This window comes from Pelodiscus sinensis, chromosome 1 (genome assembly GCF_052426305.1).
Source record: "Pelodiscus sinensis isolate ZL-2025 chromosome 1, ASM5242630v1, whole genome shotgun sequence".
NCBI classification, from domain to species: Eukaryota; Metazoa; Chordata; order Testudines; family Trionychidae; genus Pelodiscus; species Pelodiscus sinensis.
The window spans coordinates 312,903,201-312,927,208 of record NC_143052.1 but is presented as its reverse complement, the minus strand read 5'-3'; the positions used below and the strand labels follow the sequence as shown (position 1 = coordinate 312,927,208).

The 24,008-nt window shown below is 42.0% G+C and overlaps 1 protein-coding gene across 4 annotated transcripts in view; it reads left to right on the top strand.

Annotated features, from left to right (window-relative positions):
* The window catches only part of CRYL1 (crystallin lambda 1), a 72,726-nt gene that overhangs the window by 21,616 nt on the left and 27,102 nt on the right, over nucleotides 1-24,008 (top strand). For 2 of the 4 annotated variants that reach the window (XM_089775583.1, XM_089775582.1), the window contains 3 exons: nucleotides 3,355-3,481; nucleotides 12,981-13,142; nucleotides 15,292-15,486. In XM_089775583.1, coding sequence (XP_089631709.1) covers nucleotides 3,355-3,481; nucleotides 12,981-13,142; nucleotides 15,292-15,486 — 484 coding nt within the window. Of the gene's footprint in view, nucleotides 1-79; nucleotides 638-3,330; nucleotides 3,482-12,980; nucleotides 13,143-15,291; nucleotides 15,487-24,008 lie in introns of those variants that run through there. The other 2 variants (XM_089775584.1, XM_089775581.1) reach the window with 2 other exon arrangements.

The following is a 24,008-nucleotide window of genomic DNA, read 5'->3' as shown; positions in this document are numbered from 1 at the left end:
TATTAATTTTCTTTTTATTTGATTTCATATTTAATAAATATTTAAAGTCATGCACTTTGTTAATTATCCATTGTTTTAGTATTCTTTCTTCAATCACATTTTAAATATATGTGATATTTGTTAGTAATTGGTGCATGCCAAAGTAGCACACATCCGAGCAAGCACACATTACCTCAAAATTGGGGCACAAGACAAAACTTACTCCATTCATGGATGGAAAATCTTAGTGGGAACACTGAAGGGGGGATATGATAGAAGTATATAAAATCACATCTGATGTGGAGAAAGTGAATAAGGAAAAGTTATGTACTTTTCCCCATAACATAAGAACTAGGGGGTCACCAAATGAAATTAAAAGTTACTCTAGCAGGTTTTAAAACAAACAAAAGGAAGTACTTCATGCAATGCACAGTCAATTCTTTACCTCCTCTCCCTCCCCTCTGTTTTGGATCCCATCTCAGGAACTGGAAAGGTGTCGATCTTCATTGCCCTTGGTTCGGAGCATGAGTAGTACAACTGCTCATGCACGGACCAACAGACATTACTTTCGCAAATTTTCAGTCTCAGCTGTGTGGAGCACATACTGCTTGTGGAATATAGAAAGGAACAACAAATCTTGAAAAATCTCCAATTACAGGTTAGTAATTTCTGCTCTCTGTCATACTTACACTGAACTCTGAATATTGTAGATGCATTTGTAATCAAAACAGGCAAGAATTTATGAAGAGAATAAAAGTCTCAGCAGAAGGTTTAAAATGTGCATATACTAATTAAGGATGTAAAATCCTGTTTAATTGGTTAACCAGTTCAACATAGTGTTAAACACAACCGGTTAAACATAAATCAATTAAAGGAGGAGCCGGGGGCAGGAGCGGCCCTCCCGCAGCTGGCAGGTGCTGCTCCAGCCCAGCCAAAGCAGCCCCTAGCTGTGGTGGGGGGCTTCTCCAGCCCGGGTGGGGTAAGGTGGGGGGCTCTACTGGCTCTGCGCAGGGCTGCTGACTGCTGGCCCCATGTGGGAGCCTGGTGAGGGACTCGTCCCACGTACCAGTTAACTGTTACTTGGTAAGCATCTCCCATTAAGGGTGATGCTTACTGGGTAAGTGATTAACCGGTTACCAGTTGAGATCTGTACTACTAATATGTAAATTCTAATGCTGATTATGGATTTAAGCAACTGCAAGGCATTGCAAGCCAAATTAAGCCCAGACCTTTTGTTTTCATTTCAGACTTCTGATTTCATTTCCCTAACAAAGACTAAACTATGGGATTTTTTTTTTCAGTACAGATGCTCAAGAGAGAATAGGAATGCAATATCACTGGTTGTTCACCAGGCTTGCACTTCTAAAACTGGAAGTTAAAGATCATTGTCGCTGATCCATTTTCTTTTTGTTTCTGTTGGCATTGTCAATTTCACAGTACAATAAACTTACTCAGTGTTAGTTTAAAATATTATTTAAAGTTAAAGAAAAGGAGCATAGGAAAAAAATTATTTTAAAAATGATGAGCAGCATACATGCAGACATTGTGCATGTTTCAAACATTGACTAGCTTTAACCTTCCACCTTCTTTATAATCTATTGATATGTTGAGTTAAAGACCACAACTAGTGTTTCTTTGGGGTTTATTAACTTCATTTTTCCAATATTTATTTTTAGCAATTTGTGTTCTTGGTAGATGAACAAAAATCAGGCATTTTGAGAGATTTCTCTTTGATATTGTAATGGGAAGACTTTCTCTTTTTAGCTCGTTCTAATGGTTAATCACCCTTACTGTTAAAAATGTAACTTTCTGTTTGAATTTGTCTGATTTCAGCTTCCAGTCATTGGCTCTTTCTTCACCAGAATAAGGAACCTTATAAAACCCTGACTCTGTCCAAGGATCACATTAGCCCTACTTCCCACTTTGGCATGCTGGCATTTCATGTTTTGTTGTTTGTCCACTATGACCCTTAAAATCTTTTTTGTGTCATTGTCTTCCAGAACAGAGCCCCCAGATGTATTAATTTGCAGTTTACCACAACATTATAATCATGGCTCAACAATCTATGTAATCTACTCACCGTGGCAAGTAGATTACATCCCGGAAGAGCTGGGTTTGGGTGATCTGCCGCATGCGCAGAACGATTTGCACATGCGCAGAACGCCGGACAGCGCGGCTGGCGAGTGGGGCTCGACGTGGCTTGGCAAGCCCTGATTATAATAGCAATTAATCATAGGATTGGAAGTGATCTCAGGAGGTCATTGAGTCCAACCCTCTGCCCAAAGCAGGACTAATCCCAACTAATCATCTCAGCCAGAGCTTTGTCAAGTCAACACTGAAAAACCTCTATGGATGGAGATTCTACCACCTCCCTAGGTAACCCATTCCAGTGCTTCACCACCCTCCTAATAAAATAGTTTTTGCTAATATCCAACCTAAACTTCCTCCAAATCTTTTCAACCTTTAAAAGAGATTTGAAGGAAGACAGAATAATTGATTTAGAGAAAGTACGTAAGGGACAACACAGAAAAGTATCCCACAAAATAGTACTTTAAAAATAAAATATTTATAAGTTATACTAGTGTAGAAGATTTCTCTAACAATAGTATTTTCCCTATTGAAAAAAAAGGAAAAATAGAAAATGCCCTATTTTCAGGTTATGACCGTGTTCTTAGTCCTAAAATAAACCATAGCTAGCTTCATGTTACAAAAACATGAAATAGCAGGTATAATACAGAGTAGACTTCCATTTTCATAAAATAGCGCTTAATACTCTTGTTGCATTAATGAACTATTGACTATGTTCCCTCTTTCTATAGAAATTGATCTGTCCTAAAATACAGACACTTTGTGTATTGTCATCTAGCATTCCTGCACAGAACTTGATGATAATAGGCCCATTCAGGATGGATCATTTATTGAGTCTCTCTTTTACCACCAGCGCAACTACAGTAAAGGCATAATTATCTTTACTTCATTGGAAATAGCAAAACTCTCATTGATTTCAGTGGTGCAGGATCACAATGTTTGCTTATTAAAAAGTTTGAGGGACCCAAGCATGACCTTAAAGCCACATTGAGGAGGACATAAGTAGGATACTAAAGAGCCGTGTCTAGAGATCACGTACTTTTCACCACTTCCTCCCCAGTGATTTTGCTTCTTTTCTCCTTATCTCTTTTCTCTCCTTCATCTGGGAAGCATTAACTGTTAAGTGTGTGACTTACGCTTATGAAATATTGTAAAATAACAAAAATATGGTTAGAATTTTGAAGAAATGTCTTCAATTTTCAAAGTATGGCTAAAAGTGGCTGCCAACTGATAAAAAGAGCATGTGATGTAATAGATTTATAGGTGTATTCTGTGTGCTTTCACTAGCAAAGAAATGAAGGAGCTGGAAAAGTCTGGAATGCTGAAAGGAACTCTCAGTGCAGAGAAGCAATTGTCTCTTATTAGTGGCTGTATGGACCTAAAGACAGCAATAGAGGGGGCAGTTTTCATTCAGGTGAGTTGAGACTTTCCTGTTTCTAGGAAAGATTATGTACCTGCAATATTTTGTGGTTCTCATTTGGGAGAAAACTGTTGAATGCATACTGAGGCAGTAAACCATATATATATATATATATATTTCTTCATTTATCTTCTTAACTCCATTTTATTTGAAGAAAAAATTGTCATGCGGGTAATACGAGACTTAAAATCCTCACTCTTTGTCATCCGGCCTCATATTAATATTTGCTGGCTATGCTCTGGTATAACCCATTAGCAAAGTTTGATCTTTTAGAATCAAATGTTACCTCATAGTATTGGCTAAACATGAAAAACTATTTGAATTCATCTTATTCACTTTCTGCTTGAATGTAAGAATCTCTGCACCATTTTATTCCTGTTGTCTTGTTTGTGAGGCTGCACCCTTCACTGCACACAACTTTGTAAAAAGTGGCCAAACTAAGTTCTTTGTGTCTCATTCACCACACTTCAGTTATTGGAATTTAAAAACAGGAATAAGGGGCAAACCACTATAATTGCATATTCAGAGGGTCTTCACTAAGAATGAGTAATTTTTTTATGTAGAGTGCAGTGTAAGAGGCTGCAGTGCAGGAAAAGCTGTCTCTAGGAGGCTGCAATGTAAAAACAAGTTATATACCCCAATATATTTTAACATCTGGAAAGGCAGTCAGTGGACACAACTGCGTCTCTGATGTGGTGGTTAAGAAGCTCATGAAAGTGTTCTCTCCATCTACTCAGACGTTCTGCCCTGGGGTTCAGTATGTTACTGCGTCTGTCTTTGACAAGCAAGGCTTTGTTTCGTGGACTGGCTTTTAAGTTTTGCAGTTCTTTATAGACAGTGTCGTAGTTGTTTCCTGCAGATGCAGCTTCAATCAGATGAGCCTTCTTTGCCTAAAATGTCTTACTGTCCTGTTTTAAAGCTGTAGTCTGCAAGGTATTGAAGAGCTGTTCTTGGTTGGTCCTCCTTAAGCAAGTTGTACCTCATTATTTATATTTATCCAGGATCTGTTGACTGAGCCATTGATGTTGGGGGCTGTGATGGCTTTTCTCCAGCATTTTGTTGGTGACATCCATAACCAAAGACGGAAAACAGTTCTACAAATTGTTCATTTGCTTGTGTTCAATGCTTTCGTCTGGAAGGGCTAGGTCATCAAACTGTTTTGCAGGTTTGAGCCTGGTATTACATTGTAACAGCGGCCTCGGCATTTTAGGAGCTTTGAGTTGTGGAACTGCATCATTCTCCTCTCTTCTAGGGTTTCCAAAGTAAATAAATATAACATAAAATTCTCTAAAGGATTTCCTTGCATAAGATCATGATGGATATCTGTCCATTATATAATTTAGTGATGTTGTAACTGTGTTAGTCCCAGGAGACTAGAGGCTTGAAAGCCCAGAAGTTGTTCCAATAAAAGATATTGCTTAACCCACCTTGTTTCTGTTATCTCTCTCTATATATAAAAAAAACTTTTCCTGCAGGATGACAGAGTTATGTCATGTGGCATTCTGCATCCCACAGCCCCTCCCTCTACCTTCAGTTGTGTGGCCTCCCCTTTCTCCTGTGCTCTGGGGAGCCATGAGCTATGCGGCCTCCACACTCAACCCTCCCCTGTGCTTGAGATGGTGGGGGCGGAAGGAGCCGCACGGCCTTGGGCCAAGATCCTGGGAAGAGCTGAGCCTGGCACAGCTTGGACCTAGCCCTGGGGAAAGCCACGCCTCGTGCATCTTTGCCCCTCTCCCCCACCAGCGGCTGCGGGGGGGGGGGGGGGAATGCAAAGAGCCGGGGCTGGAGTGGGGCCCAAGAGCCAGGGTGGCCTTGGAGCTGGGCCCTCCCCAGCGATTGAGGGAGGGGAAAAGGGCCAGGGCAGCCTCAGACCTTCCCTGGCAGCAGGGGAGGGGAGGAGAAAAACCTCAGCCTGACCCCTCCTGGTGGCTGGGGGGAAAGTCAGGCCTGGTGTGGCTTTGGCCCAGCCTCTCCTGGTGACTGGAAGGGGGCAAATTTGGGGCTTGTGGGGGACCCAGGAGCTGGGGCTGGCTGGGGTGGCCTCAGAGATGGGCACTCCCCGGCGGCCAGAGGCAGCGGGGAAGAGAACTGGGCCAGGGCAGCCTTGTACCCTCTCCAGCGGTGGGGGAGGTGAGAGAAGAGCCAGGGTCGGGTGGCGTTGGCCCAGGGCCCTCCCTGGCCAAGAAGGGGTTAGCGAGCAGGGAGTGCAGCCCCCTCGTACACGTATAAAATACTTTAGCTAATTAATACACTACATTAACGGATACAATTCTGTAGTGGAAGAGGGGAGAAAGTAGTTAAGTAATGTAGTTCTGAAAATTAGAGTCCATGCGCCCTATCTTACATTTCATATTGAGTAAAGTTGAACAGACACACTTGCAAGGCTGATACTTGTGCTGAACAACATGCAGTATATATTACAAGTACCATAATCTAAAATTGAAGGAACGAGAACACTGAAACCTTATTTTGTTTTCTGAACTGTAGAAAAGCTCAGAATGTGTCTTTCATGATTCTGGATGTCACCTTCCTGAATTAGTGATTATCTGTGCAATATCATATGGGCAGAGATTTTTCCTGTTATTTTAAGAGCTCACGTATTTAGCAAGCATCAAATTTCGGCTAGTATGAGCTAAAGCATTTGGGATATCTGAGTAGTTGTTTTTTTGCTTCTTTAGTTTTGAGCAGAATTGCAGCAGCTGAATTAGGAGTTAGTCATTATATTAAAAATCAGCTAGATTGACCAACACTCTAATGGATGCTTTATAATACCTATATAATAAAAGTAACCAAATAGATGGGTCTGTGGCAGTGAGCTAAGATCATATCACTGCTTCCCTTCTGAACATCATTTTCATCAGTCTTTTCAAAATATCATCATATAGGCTGATTATAGGCGTTTCTTCCAGGGCTATAATTAGCCAAAGATTTAGAGCCTTGTTCAGGATGGTTAAAGAGTTAGCAGTTTCATAGAGGTAGCCGTGTTAGTCTGCGACTTTAAAAAAACCAAGTAGTTCTGTGATACCTTAGAGACTAATAAATATATAGTATCATGAGCTTTTGAGAGCAAAACCTACTTCCCATGATTCTGCTCATCTGAGGAAGTGAGTTTTGCCCACGAAAGCTCATGATTATATATTTATAATATATAATTTGTTAGTCTGTAAGGGTACATCTACACGGCAACATTATTTGGAAATAACTTAGTCCGTGTCTATTTTGAAGTAACTGCCTGCTGTGTAATGTGGAAGTACTGTCAAGCTGGTGGACTTCTTACTCTGACTCCTGTAACCCTCATTGAATGAGGAGTAAGGGAAGTTGGACGGAGAGAGCTCTATTTCAAAATGAGTGCTGTGTAAATGCTTCCAATTTGGAAATAAGCTATTGACATATCTCATTTTGTGTAGCTTATTTCGAGTTGAGCCCTGCTGTGTAGTCACACCCTAAGGTGCTACAGAACTACTCGGGTTTTTTTAAAAGTTAGCAGTTGTCTTTCCTGGGCTTCTGTTATTTCACTTATGTAAGAACACCCAGAAAGTATCTTGGTTTCAGACTTAATTCTGTTTTTTTTCCTGGGTGCTCAGTGCCTGGGAGTGTTGTAGCTCCAGCTCATCAGCTTGTTTCAAAGATGTGGCATAAGTACCTCATGTTGCTTTTTTATTTGCAGCAGATGACTTGGGAATGGCATCAGTGAGCCCCATCTAATCTATCTCAACTTACTGTGCAATTGGTAAAAAACCCTTGCCTTTCCCATGCATTCAGATGCTGAACTACATTTTCTGCATCTTCACCTACTTTAGATGGAGATGGGAGCTTCCTTTCTTATTAATTGTTCTTTAGTCATTCTGCCTCTTTTATGCAGCTCTAGCTCATTTTTCATCCTTGATTGTTGTTTTTGCATGTGCATCCCTGATGTCAGATACACACTATGGGAAAGACCTGTCTAGTCCTTTGCCTTGAATGGAGAGCCCTTTTGGATTTAGATACCAGGATCCTCTGTTTTTGTTTTCTTTTTTGCTTTTCTCTCTTAGGATATATCTGCATGGATATGCCCCAAACAGTGAAAGACTGTGATGATCTTCTAAGCAGTAATTTTATTAGGGTACGTCTACACTAGCCCCCTAGATCGATCTAGGGAGGCTAATGAGGGCGACCAGAATTGCAAATCAAGCCCAGGATTTAAATATCCCGCGCTTGATTTGCATGTTCCTGGCCGGTCGCCATTTTAGAAATTGACTAGCCCGAAGTAACTACACTCGGCAGTGAAACGGGATTCCGGAATAAAGCCCCTAAATAGAATTAGGTGGTAAACCTCATTCCACGAGGAATACCAGCTAATTTGAGTTAAAGATTTAAATTGGAATCCTGTTTCACTGCCGCGTGTAGACGCGGGCAGTTACTTTGGGCTAGTCAATTTCTAAATAGCGACTGGCCTGGAACATGCAAATCAAGCATGGGATATTTAAATCCCGGGCTTGATTTGCAATTCCGGTTGCCCTCATTAGCCTCCCTAGATCGATCTAGAGGGCTAGTGTAGATGTACCCTTAGAGAAGAAGAAGAAATAACTTTTTAGCATAAAATAGCATGCACAGACACCTCAGTCTCAAGTTACCTAGCTTTCCCCATATAGGCCCCAAATTATTGGCGTTACAAAGCATAGCTCACAAATTGTCAGTGATCTTAGTCCTTTCTCTAGGTTATTTATTGTGAGTCTCTGCTGACAAACCCAGTTCCTAAGGTAACGTTCTTGCTCAAGAGAGCTGGCTGCTGATTATAGTAGTTCCATCTTGTTGAATATGCAAGTATGTATTAATACGTTTTCTATTGCGTTCCCTATTTCTCTCTGCATAGGGAAAAACAAATATTTGCATGAGGGTCTTGTCTTCACACTGTTCCTTCAATACAACACACTTTGTACATTTTACTTGTATTCAATATTTTATTGATCTTGTCATTTGGCTCCTGTCCTTTCAGGTGTTTGAATTTAAGGAGATGTGACTTAATCATGTCTTTCCTTTCTTACCCCTGCCTGAGTCAGACTGATTTGTGTAGCAGTCCTGCCCCACAATTGTAATACCCATCCTTTCCTCCCCCACAGTCTGGGATGAAATTCTTTTTAGCTGTATTAGATTTCCGTTAGCCTGGTTCATGGAGTTAACCAAATTATACTCATGCACTCTCGAGCATCAAATATTGGAGAACCTTATTCATCATTTCTAATCTATCACTAGATACAAGTGATAAATTTGTGGACAAATTCAGGGTGCAAGCTCTGGGAAGGAGTTTGGGTGCAGGGGGACTCATATCTGGGGCAGGAGGTTGGGGGTAGGAGGAGATTCAGGGCAGGGACGGGTTCAGGAAGCAGGCTTTGGCTGGGCATCACATAACTGAGACTGCGGCTGGGTGGTGGAGCAGTGGGGTTAAGGCAGGCTTACTCCTGCCCTGGCCTTGCACAACTCCTGAAAGCAGTTGGCATGTACAGCAGTGGCTCCATGGTGTCATGTGCTGCCCCTCAACTAAAGGCACTGACCCACAGCTTCTGTTGAGTACGGTTCCCCATTACTGATCAACGGAAGCTGCAGGAGTGGGTTTTGCAGGCAAGGACAGCATGTGAAAACCCCCTGCTCAGCCTTTCTCAGGGGCTGCAGGGTCATGCCAGCCACTTCTAGGAGCAGCAATTACTATAGGGATAATTACTCCAGCCACGACAGGTTAGGCATTTTAGAACTCACTGCTCAAAGAATTAAATGTAAACATAAAAGAGAAATGAAACTTATGAAATGCTCAGACCAGTAAAAACCAAAAATAACACACTTTGCAAACACTTTTTTGTTGTTAAAAGAGGTAACAACAACAGCAACCCATGTATGTGTTGGGTCAGGAGATGAGAGTGAAGGATAGTGTGTGTTTGTGAGAATGACAGACACACACAGTGTGTGTGAGTGAGAGATTTGCATTGCCAGGCTCCCTCCAACCCCTTCTCTCTGTGTGGAGATGGGGTATGGGAGTGGGGGAGGAGGGACATTCTGATATTAGCGCCCCTACCTCTTCTCCCTCCCACACACTGCACAGCAAGCAGGAGGCTCCCAGGGGAGCAGCACCAAGACAGAGAGCAGCAGCTGCATGACAGTGGATGAAGGCGGCAACTGTAGTGCCAGCATTTGATAGCTTCCCAGCCAGACTGGTCAGGATCACTTGTCAGAGGCTCCAAGATCTACTGGTAGATCCCGATCTATTGGTTGGTGACCACTGCCTTAGACTTAGGACGTAAAGTATGGCTACAGAAAAAAATTCTCACTGGCAGAATCATCAAAGACCAATTAATGTGCAACTAATTAGTGTGCTTTAGAAATCGTATCCACATTAGATACATTACCCAATTATATAGACAAGCCCGTACTGAAAACTGTTCTTAGGATTACTTTAGCCACAATCCTTCAATGAGATCTATAGGGTCAATCCCCTTCGCCTATACTAGTGTTTTTAACTGGCCATGTTGGTTTGTTTACTTACCTAAGCTGTCCCCTACAGAAGCCCCTAGTTTGGGAGAATGTCCCGATCGCTCTGTCTTACAAAGAATTGAGCTAGTATCAGATGTTGACAATAATAGGTACTAATAATGAATAAATACCTCTAGCTGTTTTTGAGTATCATACATTGACCTTTTAGAGGTTGGTGCAGGCTTTTAAAAAGTTTTATTGAATGCATAATCTAACAAAGTTGTGTTAGAGCATTCAGCCTACATTCCAGTCTTTGGGTTTGTCCACACTATGCTTTCTGGTTTCAAGTTAATTGATTGCCAATTAGCTGGAGGTTGCTAAGTTTTTAGAGGCCTTTTGTTCTGGGTTACAGACTTTGTCCTTTACCTAAGGTTAAGGCATAGCAGTACATTAACTTGATGTACAAAATTCTAGTGTACAGCTTCATCTTTTAGAATTGCCACGTCTCTCAAGATCAGGCTCTAAATTGGCAAGGTGGAGTCAGTGCTTTCAGACTGAATGTGCATTTACACTGAAGTGTTTTAATTTATACTTTAGATCCATTGAGAGTTGAACTTTAAAAGGTACCTCACAAACTTCTGTACAGTGCAGCCTCTCCAGGGTATTGTTGAAAGCCAACAAATTGGCAGATTCTAGTCAGGCTGTTACAAAATATGTTTATGGTGAGGTTTAATTAAATTGAAAGTTGGGTTATAGTAATCTCATTTAGGCATTAGAGCCTTGGAATAAGGGTGTAGTGTTTGCTGCAAATGAGAAGTGTGATAATCTCAAAAACAGAGGGGGGAGCACAGATATATAGTGTCACTTAAAATGCATTCAGAAGGACTCTAACCTTATTGCACTGACTATTACAGAGAGCATATGATAGGCTTAGTACTCTATTTTATCTACCTATTATTTGATCTCTCTTTTCTCAGGGTAAACAGAATAGCTGTAGACTTCTCCAAGTTCTGTAATTGACAGCAAGTGAAGTTCCTGATTAATAGTTTGTTTAGGGCTTAGCTTTCTCTTTGTCCTTCAAGGAGTCAGTATCCCTGACTGAGAAAATAATTCCATGCTTCACAAGGACAGAAACTTTATTCCACCTGTCCAACAAATCGAATACAATTGTGTCCCTATACAAGAAACTTCAAGCAAATGTTCCATTCAGAAACCTTACATAATCATAGCTGGTTTGAGTTTCCTGCAGTTTTGAGCTTTCCCCTTTTGATTATCATATGATCTGAAAGAAGGCATAGTGTTTCAGGCAGAGAGTCTCACAATAAGTTCTCACAATAAAGCAATTCAGTGCAACTCTTTTATTAGTTTGAACAGTGTCTGCAGAATTCTCTTCATCTGTGTCTGCTAAAAGAAACTACTTAAATGTAACCAACTTGCTATCTTAACTGATCCAGGAATTGCAAACCGAGTATCATTTTGTTTTGATAATGGAATTTATTACAGTGGGTTCTATCTATTCTTAAATGACCTCACTTATCCTTTCTGAATCATTGTCGCTTTGTGACTTAGAGCTTAGTAAAATTCCACACAAACTGATTTTTTTAAAGTTTTTTTTAACCTATTTGTGTTCAGTCTGGTGGAATTCCGTACCCCAAAACAGCCACACAGAGTCCATCTGAAGTTATATAAACCAAATGTAAGCCTACTCCCCCGTCTCTTCTCCTAATGTAACAAAGGGGAGCAATGCTGATGATTGGGTATGGGATCTGATCCTAGGAAATGGTGGAAATGTTATCTGCTTTTATTGAGGGGATAGTCCTGCCTTTTGTTACAGAAATTCACATTTGAATTTGGATCCTATTTGAACATTGCCTGGTTTTGGGTGTACAGAGAGCAACCATAGCCTCTGGGAAAGAATAGTGTGTGCATTTTGGTTTTTATGTTTTACCATCTTCACTTGGCAAAGAGGTTGCAACTTTTGCTCTTGGAGATGGACTGCACTACAGTCATCTTTTGTGCCTTTGTTACTTCTAGACTGGCTTACTGCAGCATGCTCTGCATGTGGTTGCACTTGGATACCATTTAAGAACTTCAGTCAGAGAAGAACATGGCTGTCCACCCACTTTGTAGAGTTTTATACAAGTGCTTCAAAGACTGTATTAACTTCCAGCTGGGAATATTATTGGGAATATTTTGACACACAGTGCTCTTCTCTCTTTGACAATTAGAATCATCTGGGGCAATTGAGATGAGACCAGTGAAGTATCCTGATCTCTGAAACTTGCTTCATCCCCCACTTGGTCCTACATATCCTGAGTTTGCCTACATTTTAAGGCACACTGCAATGTGTATCTGTTCATTTATGGCAGGGGTGGGGAATCATTTTTTCGTCAGAGGCCATTGACCCACAGAAAAATCAGTTAGGGGCCATACACAAATTAAAAGCAACAAAATAAAACAAAAGCACCTCGCTCACCTGCTCCCCACCTCATTCATACTCAGCTCAGGGCTCCAGGGCTTGCCATGCTCCAGCCAGCTGGCACTTGTGCTCCAGCCCTGCAGGGATGGCTGAGGCTCAAGGCTTCTGGCTCAGAGTATGAAGACTTGCCATGGGCTGAATCCGACCCATGGGCCAGAATTTCCCCACACCTGACTTATGACTTGCCTACGTAGGAAGATTGACTGGCATTGTTACTGCAGAATTATGCTGAAGAATAGTAATTGTTCTGAAATGAAGTCTCTTTTATTCCAGGGTAGAGCACCCACGTAGGGGAATTGTATTGGCCTGTCCATAGGAAAAAAATTGTCAGTATAGCTATGCTTCTCAGTTTCCTCATGTAAGCCTGCCCTAAGGGGATGAGTTGATCTAACAAGAGTATTATGGCCGGCAGGTACATCTAAATCTGCATACATATTTTAGATTGTTGTTTGCCTAGATGCCTTGATCTTTTTGGATGTTCAGTATATATGTTGGAAAAAATAAATGAATGTATTGATAACTAGTATTAACTGGAGGATTTCTAATGCTTTTTATTATGGCTTTTTATTCCAGGAATGCATACCAGAGAAACTGGAATTAAAAAAGGAGATTTTTGGTCAGTTAGATCTTATTGTCAATAATGATGTTATCCTAAGCAGCTCTACTTCTACTCTTTTGCCTACTAAGTTGTTTACTGGCCTTAAACATGTGAAGCAATGCATTGTGGCACATCCTGTAAGTACTCCAATGGACTCTGTTTATGTTTAATCCCAGATATTTAATCTGAGTGTTAATGTCAGGGTGGTATCCTGCAGGCTGCTCAGTGCTCCTGAAAGAAGCCCAGTGCCCAAGGGCTAATGCTGAGCACTCAGGACTTGACTTTCAGAAGGCTTACAACTCCAGCTGAAGTCACCAGGGGATTCAGGTGTCTAAAAATCAGATCCCCTATTTTCTTAGAAGTTATATAGAAAGGCTTCTGCATAACAAGAAGGATGGTCTATCAGTCAGGCCACTAGTCTAGCATATGAGAGACCTGTGTTCAAGTCTGTGCTTGGTTACAGTCTTTCTGAGTGATCTTAGGCAGGTCACTTGGTCTCTCTATGCTTCATTTTGCCCTCTGTAAAATGGTGATCATTGTACTTTCTTAAATGTTGGAGCATGAGGTGGTAATGAGAGCTGTAGATAATGAGAGAGAGATAATCTGGAAAATGGTGCACATTGCTTGCCAAAGTCTGCACTGAGATAAGCACAGCTGAGGAAAAGTTAATGTGATTGTAATTGTAGTAGGGGGGTGGCAGCATTGATGTTTTAATACAATCCAGTGCAAGCAAATGCTACGAATAGTAGCATTTTGGGTACTCTTGCCAGACAATGCTAGTGTGCACGAGAGCTGTGCTTACAAGAACTTGAGAGCAGGGCATGAGGACCAGCCACTGATAGAAATGTGTGTATGTCCATGCAGTCCTTGAACTGAAACTCACAAGGGTACCAGTTGTCTTGTGGCTCCATGGACTGCTGGAAAGGACTTTCTTTCAGAATTCCAGAACATTAATGACCTGTTTAATTATTCCATAATTTTTACATAATAAAGTTCTTGACTGTGGCGAGAAATGCTGTTTGGGATTGGGATATGGCTGGAAGAGGTCTCTTTTTAGTTAAATGAATGGGTATAGCTTTGGAAGGCACTGTCTTGTAGCTTTCTTGGAATAGTGTTTTATGTGATATTCACTAAGGGCTCGTCTACACTGGCCCCTTTTCCGAAAGGGGCATGTTAATTTCACAGGTCGTAATAGGGAAATCCGCGGGGGATTTAAATATCCCCTGCGGCATTTAAATAAAAATGTCCGCCGCTTTTTTCCGGCTTTTAGAAAAGCAGCTTTGAAGTAGGAATAAGATCCTCCGGAAAAGGGCTTTTTTTCCGGATGATCGGGGCCAGTGTAGATGCTCTTTTCCGGCTTTTCTAAAAGCCGGAAAAAAGCGGCGGGCATTTTTATTTAAATGCCGCGGGGGATATTTAAATCCCCTGCGGATTTCCCTATTACGACCTGTGAAATTAACATGCCCCTTCCGGGAAAGGGGCCAGTGTAGACGTAGCCTAAGGGTATGTCTACACACAATTTTTATTTTGGGAGAAGGATGCAAGTACCGCAGCGCATTTGCATGCATCCTCTGCTTTTTTTCGGAAGAGGTTCTTCTGGTATTTACCTGCGTCTACAAGCCGCTGAATTTCAAAATAAACCCTTATTTCAAAAGACCCCTGTAAACCTCACTGTAGGAGGAATAAGGGTTCTTTTGAAAAAATAAAGTATGCATCCTTCTTCCGAAATAAAAATTGTATGTAGACATACCCTAACATACCCAGAGTGTATTAGAGGAGCAGGTCAATATAAATTAGTAAGTAAAAAAAAAATGAATCTTGAAAAGAAGTTGTGTAGGCTGCTTGGACAATGTTAATAGTAACATTATTACAGAAAATCTTTCTTTTGAGATGCTCCCTTGAAAAGAGGTATGTTATTTATAATCAGCATCTGAATAACAAATAGTTTTGAAAGTTAAGAATAAGTCAATGATTTTAATTGATTTGACATAGAGTGCACTGATAATATTGGAGTGAACTCAAGTGTGGTGTAACTCCGCTGACTTTAGAAGAATTACAGCTGTGGTGGTTTTGGCTTCCTGGACCTGATTTTCTGATATGTTGAGTTCATGCCATTTTTGTTGTCAACTGACTTTGTGAATGCCCTGTACTTCTGAAAATCAGGACCTTCTTGCTTATGGAAAAGGCCCATTCTATTGTCAAAAAGTACAGAAAGAGGCTTTACATTTAAATGGTTCAATGTAACAATGTTAATTAATACAATGTTTTTTGTTGGTCTACTTCAAGGTAAATCCGCCCTATTACGTGCCGCTGGTTGAACTGGTTCCACATCCAGAAACAGAGCCATCTACAATGGATAAAACTCATGCTCTGATGAAGAAGGTTGGACAGTCACCCATCAGATTAACCAAAGAGATAGATGGGTTTGCTCTGAACCGTCTCCAGTATGCAGTTATTAGTGAGGCATGGAGGCTTGTAGGTGTACGTGTAACTTAATTTTCTTTGCCTGCACTACTGGTTTTATAGACACAACAAACAAGCAATACTGTAGTGTTTAAATTTCCTTAAGCTTTTTGTCTTCATACTAAACACCCAGCCACTTAGATTATATGAAAATAAAGACAGATATGTACATTTTACAAAAATTAGAGATTTTGATGCTTTCAAATACTGAAGACTGAGAAAGAAAAGCTAAGTAATAGGAAAACGAGAAACACTAGAGCTGTTCCAAAATTCTGTAATTTTTAACACAAACAGAAGAGTAAAGTTAAAAGGTCAAAAACGACAAGACTGATTTTCAGGTTGTTTCTTTTTTTCTCCATTCTGAAAGAATGTTTGTTAGCTTTTTTTTTATTTTTTTTCCCTCAGTGAAAGGGTAATTAAAATAATATTTTAAATAGAAACTCATTTACCTTTCAGGAATTCCTCTCTCAGGGAGCTATTTGATACTAGTATTTAAAGACAGATTTCTCCACCTCCTGCCCGTTCAGGCCTTTAGCTCATAATCATTTGTTTGTGACATTGAAGCTTTTCCCACAGCTACATGTTCTGTGCAACTAAGTATGACCTTTCAGCAGGAGAGGACTAGTGTGCCCACTATTACTGAGGGAAATTAAATTGTATTTTGGACAGGGCCAGTTTTTTTTCTCTTGAAAAATGTTCTGATTTCTCAAGTTGTTTAAAAATTGCAAAGCACAGGAATATTAAATTCATAAGTTATCATAATTAGAGTAACAATAACCAGATGTTTGTTCACCATACATCTTGAAGGATCCCAAAGCACTTCACACATTTTATATTTATATTTCATTTCACCCATAACTGATGCTCAGCCTCTGTTCAAATTCCTACAGGAATAGTATCTAACAGTTTACATCAGAAAGTGAATGAGAAGGCTGCATCCAGTTTACACCATGTTATGGCGTATTGACAGACCTTCAATGTATAATGGGAATTGCTTATTATAACCAATTCTGACAAACATGTTCAAATAGTGAACAGAATGGTGCTTGAAGTTCTGAAATATAGGATATTTAAAATTTGTAGCTGAAGAAGAAAGTGTAACAATGCTGTGGTTCTAATTGCCATATTACGGCATGGGTTCCCCTCGGATGCCCTAGTTTAAGTTGTCTTTTATTTGTAATAAGTGAGACAGAAAGAGAATCCTCTGAACTGTCATTCATGCTTAAATTCGACACTTTACACCTAAGCTTAAACAAAGACATTAATTATCTTACCCATTACAAAGATAGCTTCCCCAGTTATCACCTCTAATATCATTAACTCACAGACATTTACCTTCCCCCCCCCCTAGCCCTGTTCTGTTCTGAAATTTGATTTGTCCTATTCATATGTGTTCATTTTTTTAAATTGTATCCTTTGGTATATATGGTTGTGACAATTTTCTTCCCCTATGTGATCTGAGGAAGTGGGTCTGGCCCACGAAAGCTCATCACCTAATAAACCATCTTGTTAGTCTTTAAAGTGCTACGTAGTCCTGCTTTTTGTTTGAGATAAGACAATTACTTTATTAAAAAGAGTGTAATGCAGTGAAGTGTTCTAATCCTTGATAGTTTAACCTCTGAGAACTGAACACTCATCCACAAATGTTAGGTTGCCCTAGTAGTTCTAAGTTCTTAGGGCCCTTTTAGAATCTTTGGTTCATGATTTTGACGGGGGTTTTCCCCATCTGTCTCATAAGTGAGTGTATATTGCCTTCAGCTTTGCAATCCTCTCCAATGGATCATTTTCTCAAGTGAAACTGAGGTTTAGAAAGTTGAGGACCTTATTCCTGGCATTTGTTAATCATGCTTGGTTTTTTTTCTACTCTCAGCATCTAGTCTCACTTTTGCCTGCCATTTATGCTTGCCATAATTTTCGCACTTCAGTCAGACCTTACGGACTTCTTTGTATAATTTTATAGGCCGTCTTTATATAGAAATGCTTGTATTACTGGTGTTCACACACTTAGTGAACAATGTAGATTAATAAGTGCTTGGATACCGTGGTGATATGTGCCTTTCCATGCCTAAGGAACAGATAAAGCCTCTCCCACCAAAACCTAAATACCTGCAAGGCCTTGATCTGTCTCATTCTCCAGCATTTTTATGTTCAGGGCAGGTGTACTGTGGACTTTTAAATAGATATTGAAGAGTCCTTAGTCTGTCATATTGTCCTCTGTGTGGTTAGTGGATAAGTCAGTTTTATGTATATTTGTCAGATCCCTTCCAACAGTCCATTCAGAGGTGAGCTTTGAAGAGGAGTTTGAATGAAGGAGATCGAGGATATTACAAGTGGAGAGAAATTGGAAATATCACAGAGGTTCTAGAGGATGCAAAGAGGACATGAAGCAGAACTAGTGCAACATAAATCCTGAATGGCAGAGTGGTGCAAGAGGAAAATGTAGGAAAAGCAGTGGCATATAGAGCCTTGAAGATGAGGGATTGGAATTTGAGGGATTGCTGTGAAAGGAGATGTAGAGCCTCAGGAGGAAGAGGATGTGCTCAGAGGGGCAAGAGAGCATCTGGCTCCCTCAGGGATTGTGCTTTCCTCTATACTTTTGATCAAAATGTAGAGTTCTGAGCTATTGTTATTCCTGGTGCTTTCAAGAGATCTTGAAAAGCTAATGTATTACAAAAAATGCCAAGAACACCAGTCCCTTTGAATTCACTGTAAATTCTGGGTGTCCATATGGAAAATCAGACATCTGACTTTGTGCTTAATATGTTTTTAGGTGTCTAACTCTGAAAGTTTTGGTAACACATGATAAAATGCTGACAGTGAAGTGTTAAGAACTTGAAAGTTCCTAGTTGATTGTTAAAATGTTGACTTGCAGTTTTGCATTCTCTAGGTGTTTTTTTTTTTAATTAGGGTTGCACTTTGACTACTGGCTGGAGCTGAGAAAGAACCATGAAATTTGCTTATTTAGGTTTCATCCAAACCTCCTTTTTATACCACTACCCCAGTCCCTGCAGTTCTCTTTTATAATGAAACTGTGTTTCAAACAATTATGGTTATAATATTGAACCACTTAATCAGGGGTCTCAGAGTCCCAGCCTATGGACCATCCCTGGCCAGAGCAGTTGCACAATTCAGCCCAGAAGTCCCAGCAGACCAGGAGGGGAGGCTGCCCCTTCCCGCCCCCGAGGACGGAGCTTCAGGATTATTGAGGAGCGGGGCCTGGCACAGGGCTGCAGCAGTGATCAGGATCCGCCTGCACTCCCTGTGGCTCAAGCAGAGCACACTTGTCAGGCACACTTGTTCTGCTTCCCCATGGCTCCTGCCACCATGGAGATTGCTGGGGGGGCACAACCACTGATGCCGCCCCATGTCAGGCCTCCCCAGTAATAGCCAAAATCACATCATTGGAATAAGGGGTGCCCTATGGGAGGGTGGTGGTGAACAGTTAGCATGTCTCAAAGACTTTTCGCTATTGTAATTCTTGACCTTGCACCTTATTTCCATTATCATTCTTGCTGTATTATATCTAATTTAGATTAGTGATATTAAAATGTGTTTATTTTTGTAAACGTGTAACCGCTGAATTTTTTTAGCATTTACACGTATATGTGGGGGGTGGATGTGGGAGCTAACGTTTGCGGGGAGCCAGCTTAAAAGCTGGTTCTCTGCAAGCACTGGCTCCCATTTCCCAGCCCTCTGCCCCTGCTGTGCTGCTGCCTTTCTGAGAGGCCTGGCTTAAACAACTCCCCGGATGTACTGGCTCTCACCTGCCCCCCTGTGCTGCTGCCTCTAATACAAAGGCAGTAGCGCAGGGGGAGGGGCAGTCAGCTTGGTGGGAGCTGGTACATGCAGGGAGCCGGCTTGAAAGCCGGCACCCTGCATGTACGAGCTCCCACCTACTCTCTCCCCCGACTGCTAGAGTGCATGGAGGGGAGGAGAGGCTGCGTGTGACCATGAGGGTTAAGCAATGAGCTCAGGCTCATCAGTTAATTTATGTACCTGGGTACACGTTCACATTCCTAATTTAGATGGTAAGATCCTTGTTACCATCAATATTATTTGTCTGCTAAGCACTGTGCACAACGGTAGCATTGTATAAATAACAGTGGAATCCATTTGTACTGCACCTTTGTAGCATAGGACTATATTGCAAAATTAGACAGCTGATATCTTATTCAAAAGATACTCGTAAAGTTATGGGTAACACTTCCTGCTATTCAGAGTCATTTATCACAATAGTAGCTTTGAGATAGTTTGGTCTTATTTTGAAAATTGAGGACTGTCTTCCTTTTGTTGACTGATGATCCAGACCATATTATAAATGCCAGGCTGGTGTTTGGCGTGGTTCATATTACAAAGCTGTGGAAATTGTGAAGAGTAACAAGATAGTTTTTTCAGGAGGTAATGATCTGCTCACACTAAGAATCTTGACAGCAGAATGAGACTTGAGCTCTGAGTTAAAAAAAAAAAATTCCCCAAGGGAACTTGGGTGTACATTTTAAGATTGTTTAATTTGTCTCTCTGTGAGCCCCAGTGACCGTGTGAGCCCCAGTAACAGTGTCAATTTATTTTCTGTTTAAAAGTAAGTTGCTTGTGGCTTGTCTAGTCTTAAGGAGCAATCTCTGTAATTTGGGCCTTTCCAGCCTCTTGCAAAAACAAAATACTTTTTGTGATTGTGTGTCCAGTTAGTTTTCGTAGCAACCAGGTGCACTGGCTTCACTCCCTAACCTGTGTACCTCTCTTCTCAGCTGAATAGCTTTGGCATGTCCTGAATGTTGACAGAGATCTTTATTTCTATAATCATTATCTGTTGTGTTATTTGTATTACAGTGTTACCTGGGGGACCTCTGAGAGAGAACAAGGAGGACAAGAATGGCTTCACTGGCTAATTTGGGAAGGGTGTTCTATGCATGAAAAATGGTTTGGAATGTCAGTGGGAAAAGTGGATAAATTGTTGGCTGAGTCTGGGAAATGGGGTGGACTAAGGGGCAATGGAGTAAGGTTCATGAGCAGAAGTTAGGAGGATCAGAGATGTGCAGGGCCAGAAAGGTAAAAATAATAAGCTTGACTGTAGCTAAATAGAAAATGGGGGTTGTTGGAGGGATTGAGGAGTGACATAGAATGACCAGGCAGGATGGTGATCTTAGCAGCTGTGTTTTGAAGGTGACATAGGTATCAGTGAGGCCAGAGGAAGAAGCGACAATAGTCAGTCTGGAAATGAGGGCCTCGATGAAAGTCTTAGTGATGGTGGAAGAGAAATGGCTGAATCTTGAACATGTTGTGGAGGAAGAAGCAGTACACTTAAACGAGGGGGAGAAGAAAGATGACTGAGTCTCAGGTATGGGCCAGAGGATTGTGATGCTGTCAACACAGAAAGAGGCTGCTGGGCAGGATTTGAGAGAAAAGGCAACATTCAGTTTTGGCCATGCAAAAGGAAAGGTGCTGGTATGCCATTGTCAGAGTGATGGGCCAACATGTGGGACTGGATGAAGAGATGGGGTAAAGGTAGACTTGTGAGTTACAGGCTTATGGATGGTGGTTAAAGCCATGCAGTGAATAAGCTCAACTAGAGAAGTGATGCAGCGAGAGCAGTTTAAGACCATAGGTGGATCCCTGTGAGACCCCCCCTGCCCAATAGAGAAAAGAATCCTTCCATAGTAAGAGCACTGCAGGGACAAGACAGATCAGAGGAGAGCTGGGGTGAGGACCATATTGCAGCAGCATAGGAAGAATAAAATTTTAAGGAGGATGTGAAAACATCATAAGAAGCTTAAAGTTCAAGGATGGAGCAAAGGCCTTGCAGTATAACCAGGAAGAGGTCATTAACATGTGTGTGAAAGTGGACTCTAACTAAGATGCTAACCCTATTGCCCATAAAGTCAATGACATTGCATGACAGAGTTACCACCGTCTTCTGGTGAGCAAGACTTTCACTCTAGTTCAGCTTCCTCTTGTTGTTTGCATAAGTGCTCAGCTGCCAGACTGGTCACTTGCTACTTGGGAGACAGTCAGAAGGGGAGTATGCCTTCAGGAAGGTAGGGTTCCACACCCAAGTGGATTGGGAATCTTTGTCATTTACTTTCTTCACGTGGGCACCAGCCCTTGAGGAAAGTACCTTGCTGGCTGTAGCTTTTTTCTTTAGATGAATCATTCTATCAGCTACCACTCTCTTTTGCTTTAAATGGGAGCCAGAACATTCTCAAGGGAATTAGTTTAGTGGTTTTCTTGTTTGATTGTCTTTAATCTCTGAAGAAGTGATAAAGTTAAGACAACAAAGGGTTTTAGTTTTATGGAGCTCTGGTTGGCAGCAGAGAAGCAAAATTTTTCTTTTAACAGAACCCACTTCACTAAGGTAATGTGAAACCTCAGCTGAAGGAATCTGTCATGCTTCCAACAGGAAGGCCATCTACTCCTGTTACTAACATTTTCACTGGACGATATAGCATCTTCAGGTTCAGTAAGCCACAAGGTTTGTGGAAAATATGGACTAGAGCAGAGTTATGATTTTGAGTGTATTGCTCTTAATACATTAGCATTGTGAAACTGGTGTCTCTACAATAGCAGAGACTAATTTATTTCTAATTTGAAAATGATCTTACCATGATTCAGAGTAATTGTGAGAATACTGCCTGATGCTGGAGTGAAATTTTATAATATATTTACAGTTTTTCATTTAAATGAAACATTAATCAAAGCTCCGTATTTTGTTAGAATGTTGTCATTTGTTATGTTTACATCCAAAGTCTGCTTCCATTTGCAAACAGTTTTGAGTGATTAACATGGCTGCAGGCTCTCTCAGAGAATGACAGAGGCTTGAACCACTTTGAGTTTCGATGCCCCAGCCCTCCAACATAACTAACTTCTCATCCACAGGATCACACTAAAACCAAAAGAATATATGAAAATGAACACTTGAGACATTTGTTTATTAACAATGAAGTATACCAGGGCTGGGCAAAATACGGCCTGCCAACCCACTGGATCTGGCTCGTGGACCATCCTGCCAGGCACTCAGCTGCGCGGTTTAAAGCACAGTCCATGTGGCTCTCTGCTCTGTAGGATGGGGGAAGATTCATGCAATCTCCCCACACCCAGCTCAATCCTCAGCTTCTATTGGTCAGAAACAACTGGCCAAAAGGAACTGACCCCAGCCAATCTCTCAGCTCCTATAGGCTAGAAACAACCAGCCAATAGGAGCTGAGCGATTGGCCTCGGGGATGGAAGCAGTGCAAATCTCTTCCCCTCTTGGAGCTGAGAGCCATGTGGAGGGAGCAGCCTGCAGGCTCAAGCAGGGCTGCAGCAAGCGGGTAGCCCAGCCTGCCTTGGGTTGCTGGCTTAGGTAAGCGCCTCCCAGCCAGAGCCTGCCTCTGGCACCACTGCCCCTCCTGCATCCCAACTCCGTCCCCCAGGTCACCATCTAAACCCTCTGCACCCCCTTTCCCCAGGTCACAAATCTCTCCCAGACTCAGTACCCCCTCCTACGCCCCTCCCCAGGCCAGAATCCTCTCTTGCACTCAAACACCTTCCCACACCCTGCACTCCAATCCCCTGCCCCAAGTCACCACCCACACCCTCTGCAGTCTGCATACCCTTTCCCCCTTCTCTCAGGTCCTAGCTCCCTCTCAGACTTTGCACCTCCTCCTAGTGCCCCTACCCCAGGCCAACATCCTCTCCTGCACTCATACCCCCTCCCTGACCCTACACCCCAAATCCCTGACCCAGGTCACAACCTCCTCCTTTGCCCAAACTCCCTCTCAGACCTCACACCATCTCCTGCACCCCAGTCCCTTACCCTGCGCACCCTTCTGCACCTAACCTGTATCCTAAACCCTGTAATCTCTCCATGGAAAAGTGCAGTCCTTGACCACTTTCCAAAGTCTTGGAGTGGCTCGCCACCAAAAATTGTTGCCCACCCCTGCATTATACCAATAGCGTGTATTAAAAATGTAACTTTAATTTTGAGTTTTCACTTCAAGCAAAACTCTTCATGTTAGGAATGCTTTTCAGGTTTTGTTGTGCAGACTCATTTATAATTGAAGAAAAATCTAATTTACATGCAACATCACTGTTAATGTTAAGCATTGCGAACCCATTCAAATGCTCTTGTCCCATTGTAGAATGATGATATCTCTTTCCTTGTTTTAACACGTTGAATGTGCATTCACCTGAAGGCACTGATGCAGGGAGAGTGCCAAAAATATATAATGCAATTGTGATACAGGCAGTCCCCGACTTACACGGATCCGACTTTCCGCACTTACGAATGGGGCTTTTCTCGCCCCGGAGCTCACGGGCGGTGGGTCGCCACCCGTGTCCTCCGGGGCGAGAAAAGCTTCTCCCGGTCTCCCTGGTCTGCTGGGGGGGTCCAGCGGCTTTGCTGGACCCCCCCCAGCAGACCAGGGGGACAGGAGCAAAGCCGCCCAGGCGGCGGCTTTGCTCTGATGTCCCTGGTCTGCTGGGGGGGGGGGGGGTTCAGCGGCTTTGCTGGACCCCCCCAGCAGACCAGGGGGACAGGAGTAAAGCCTTGGAGCACGCCCGCAGGG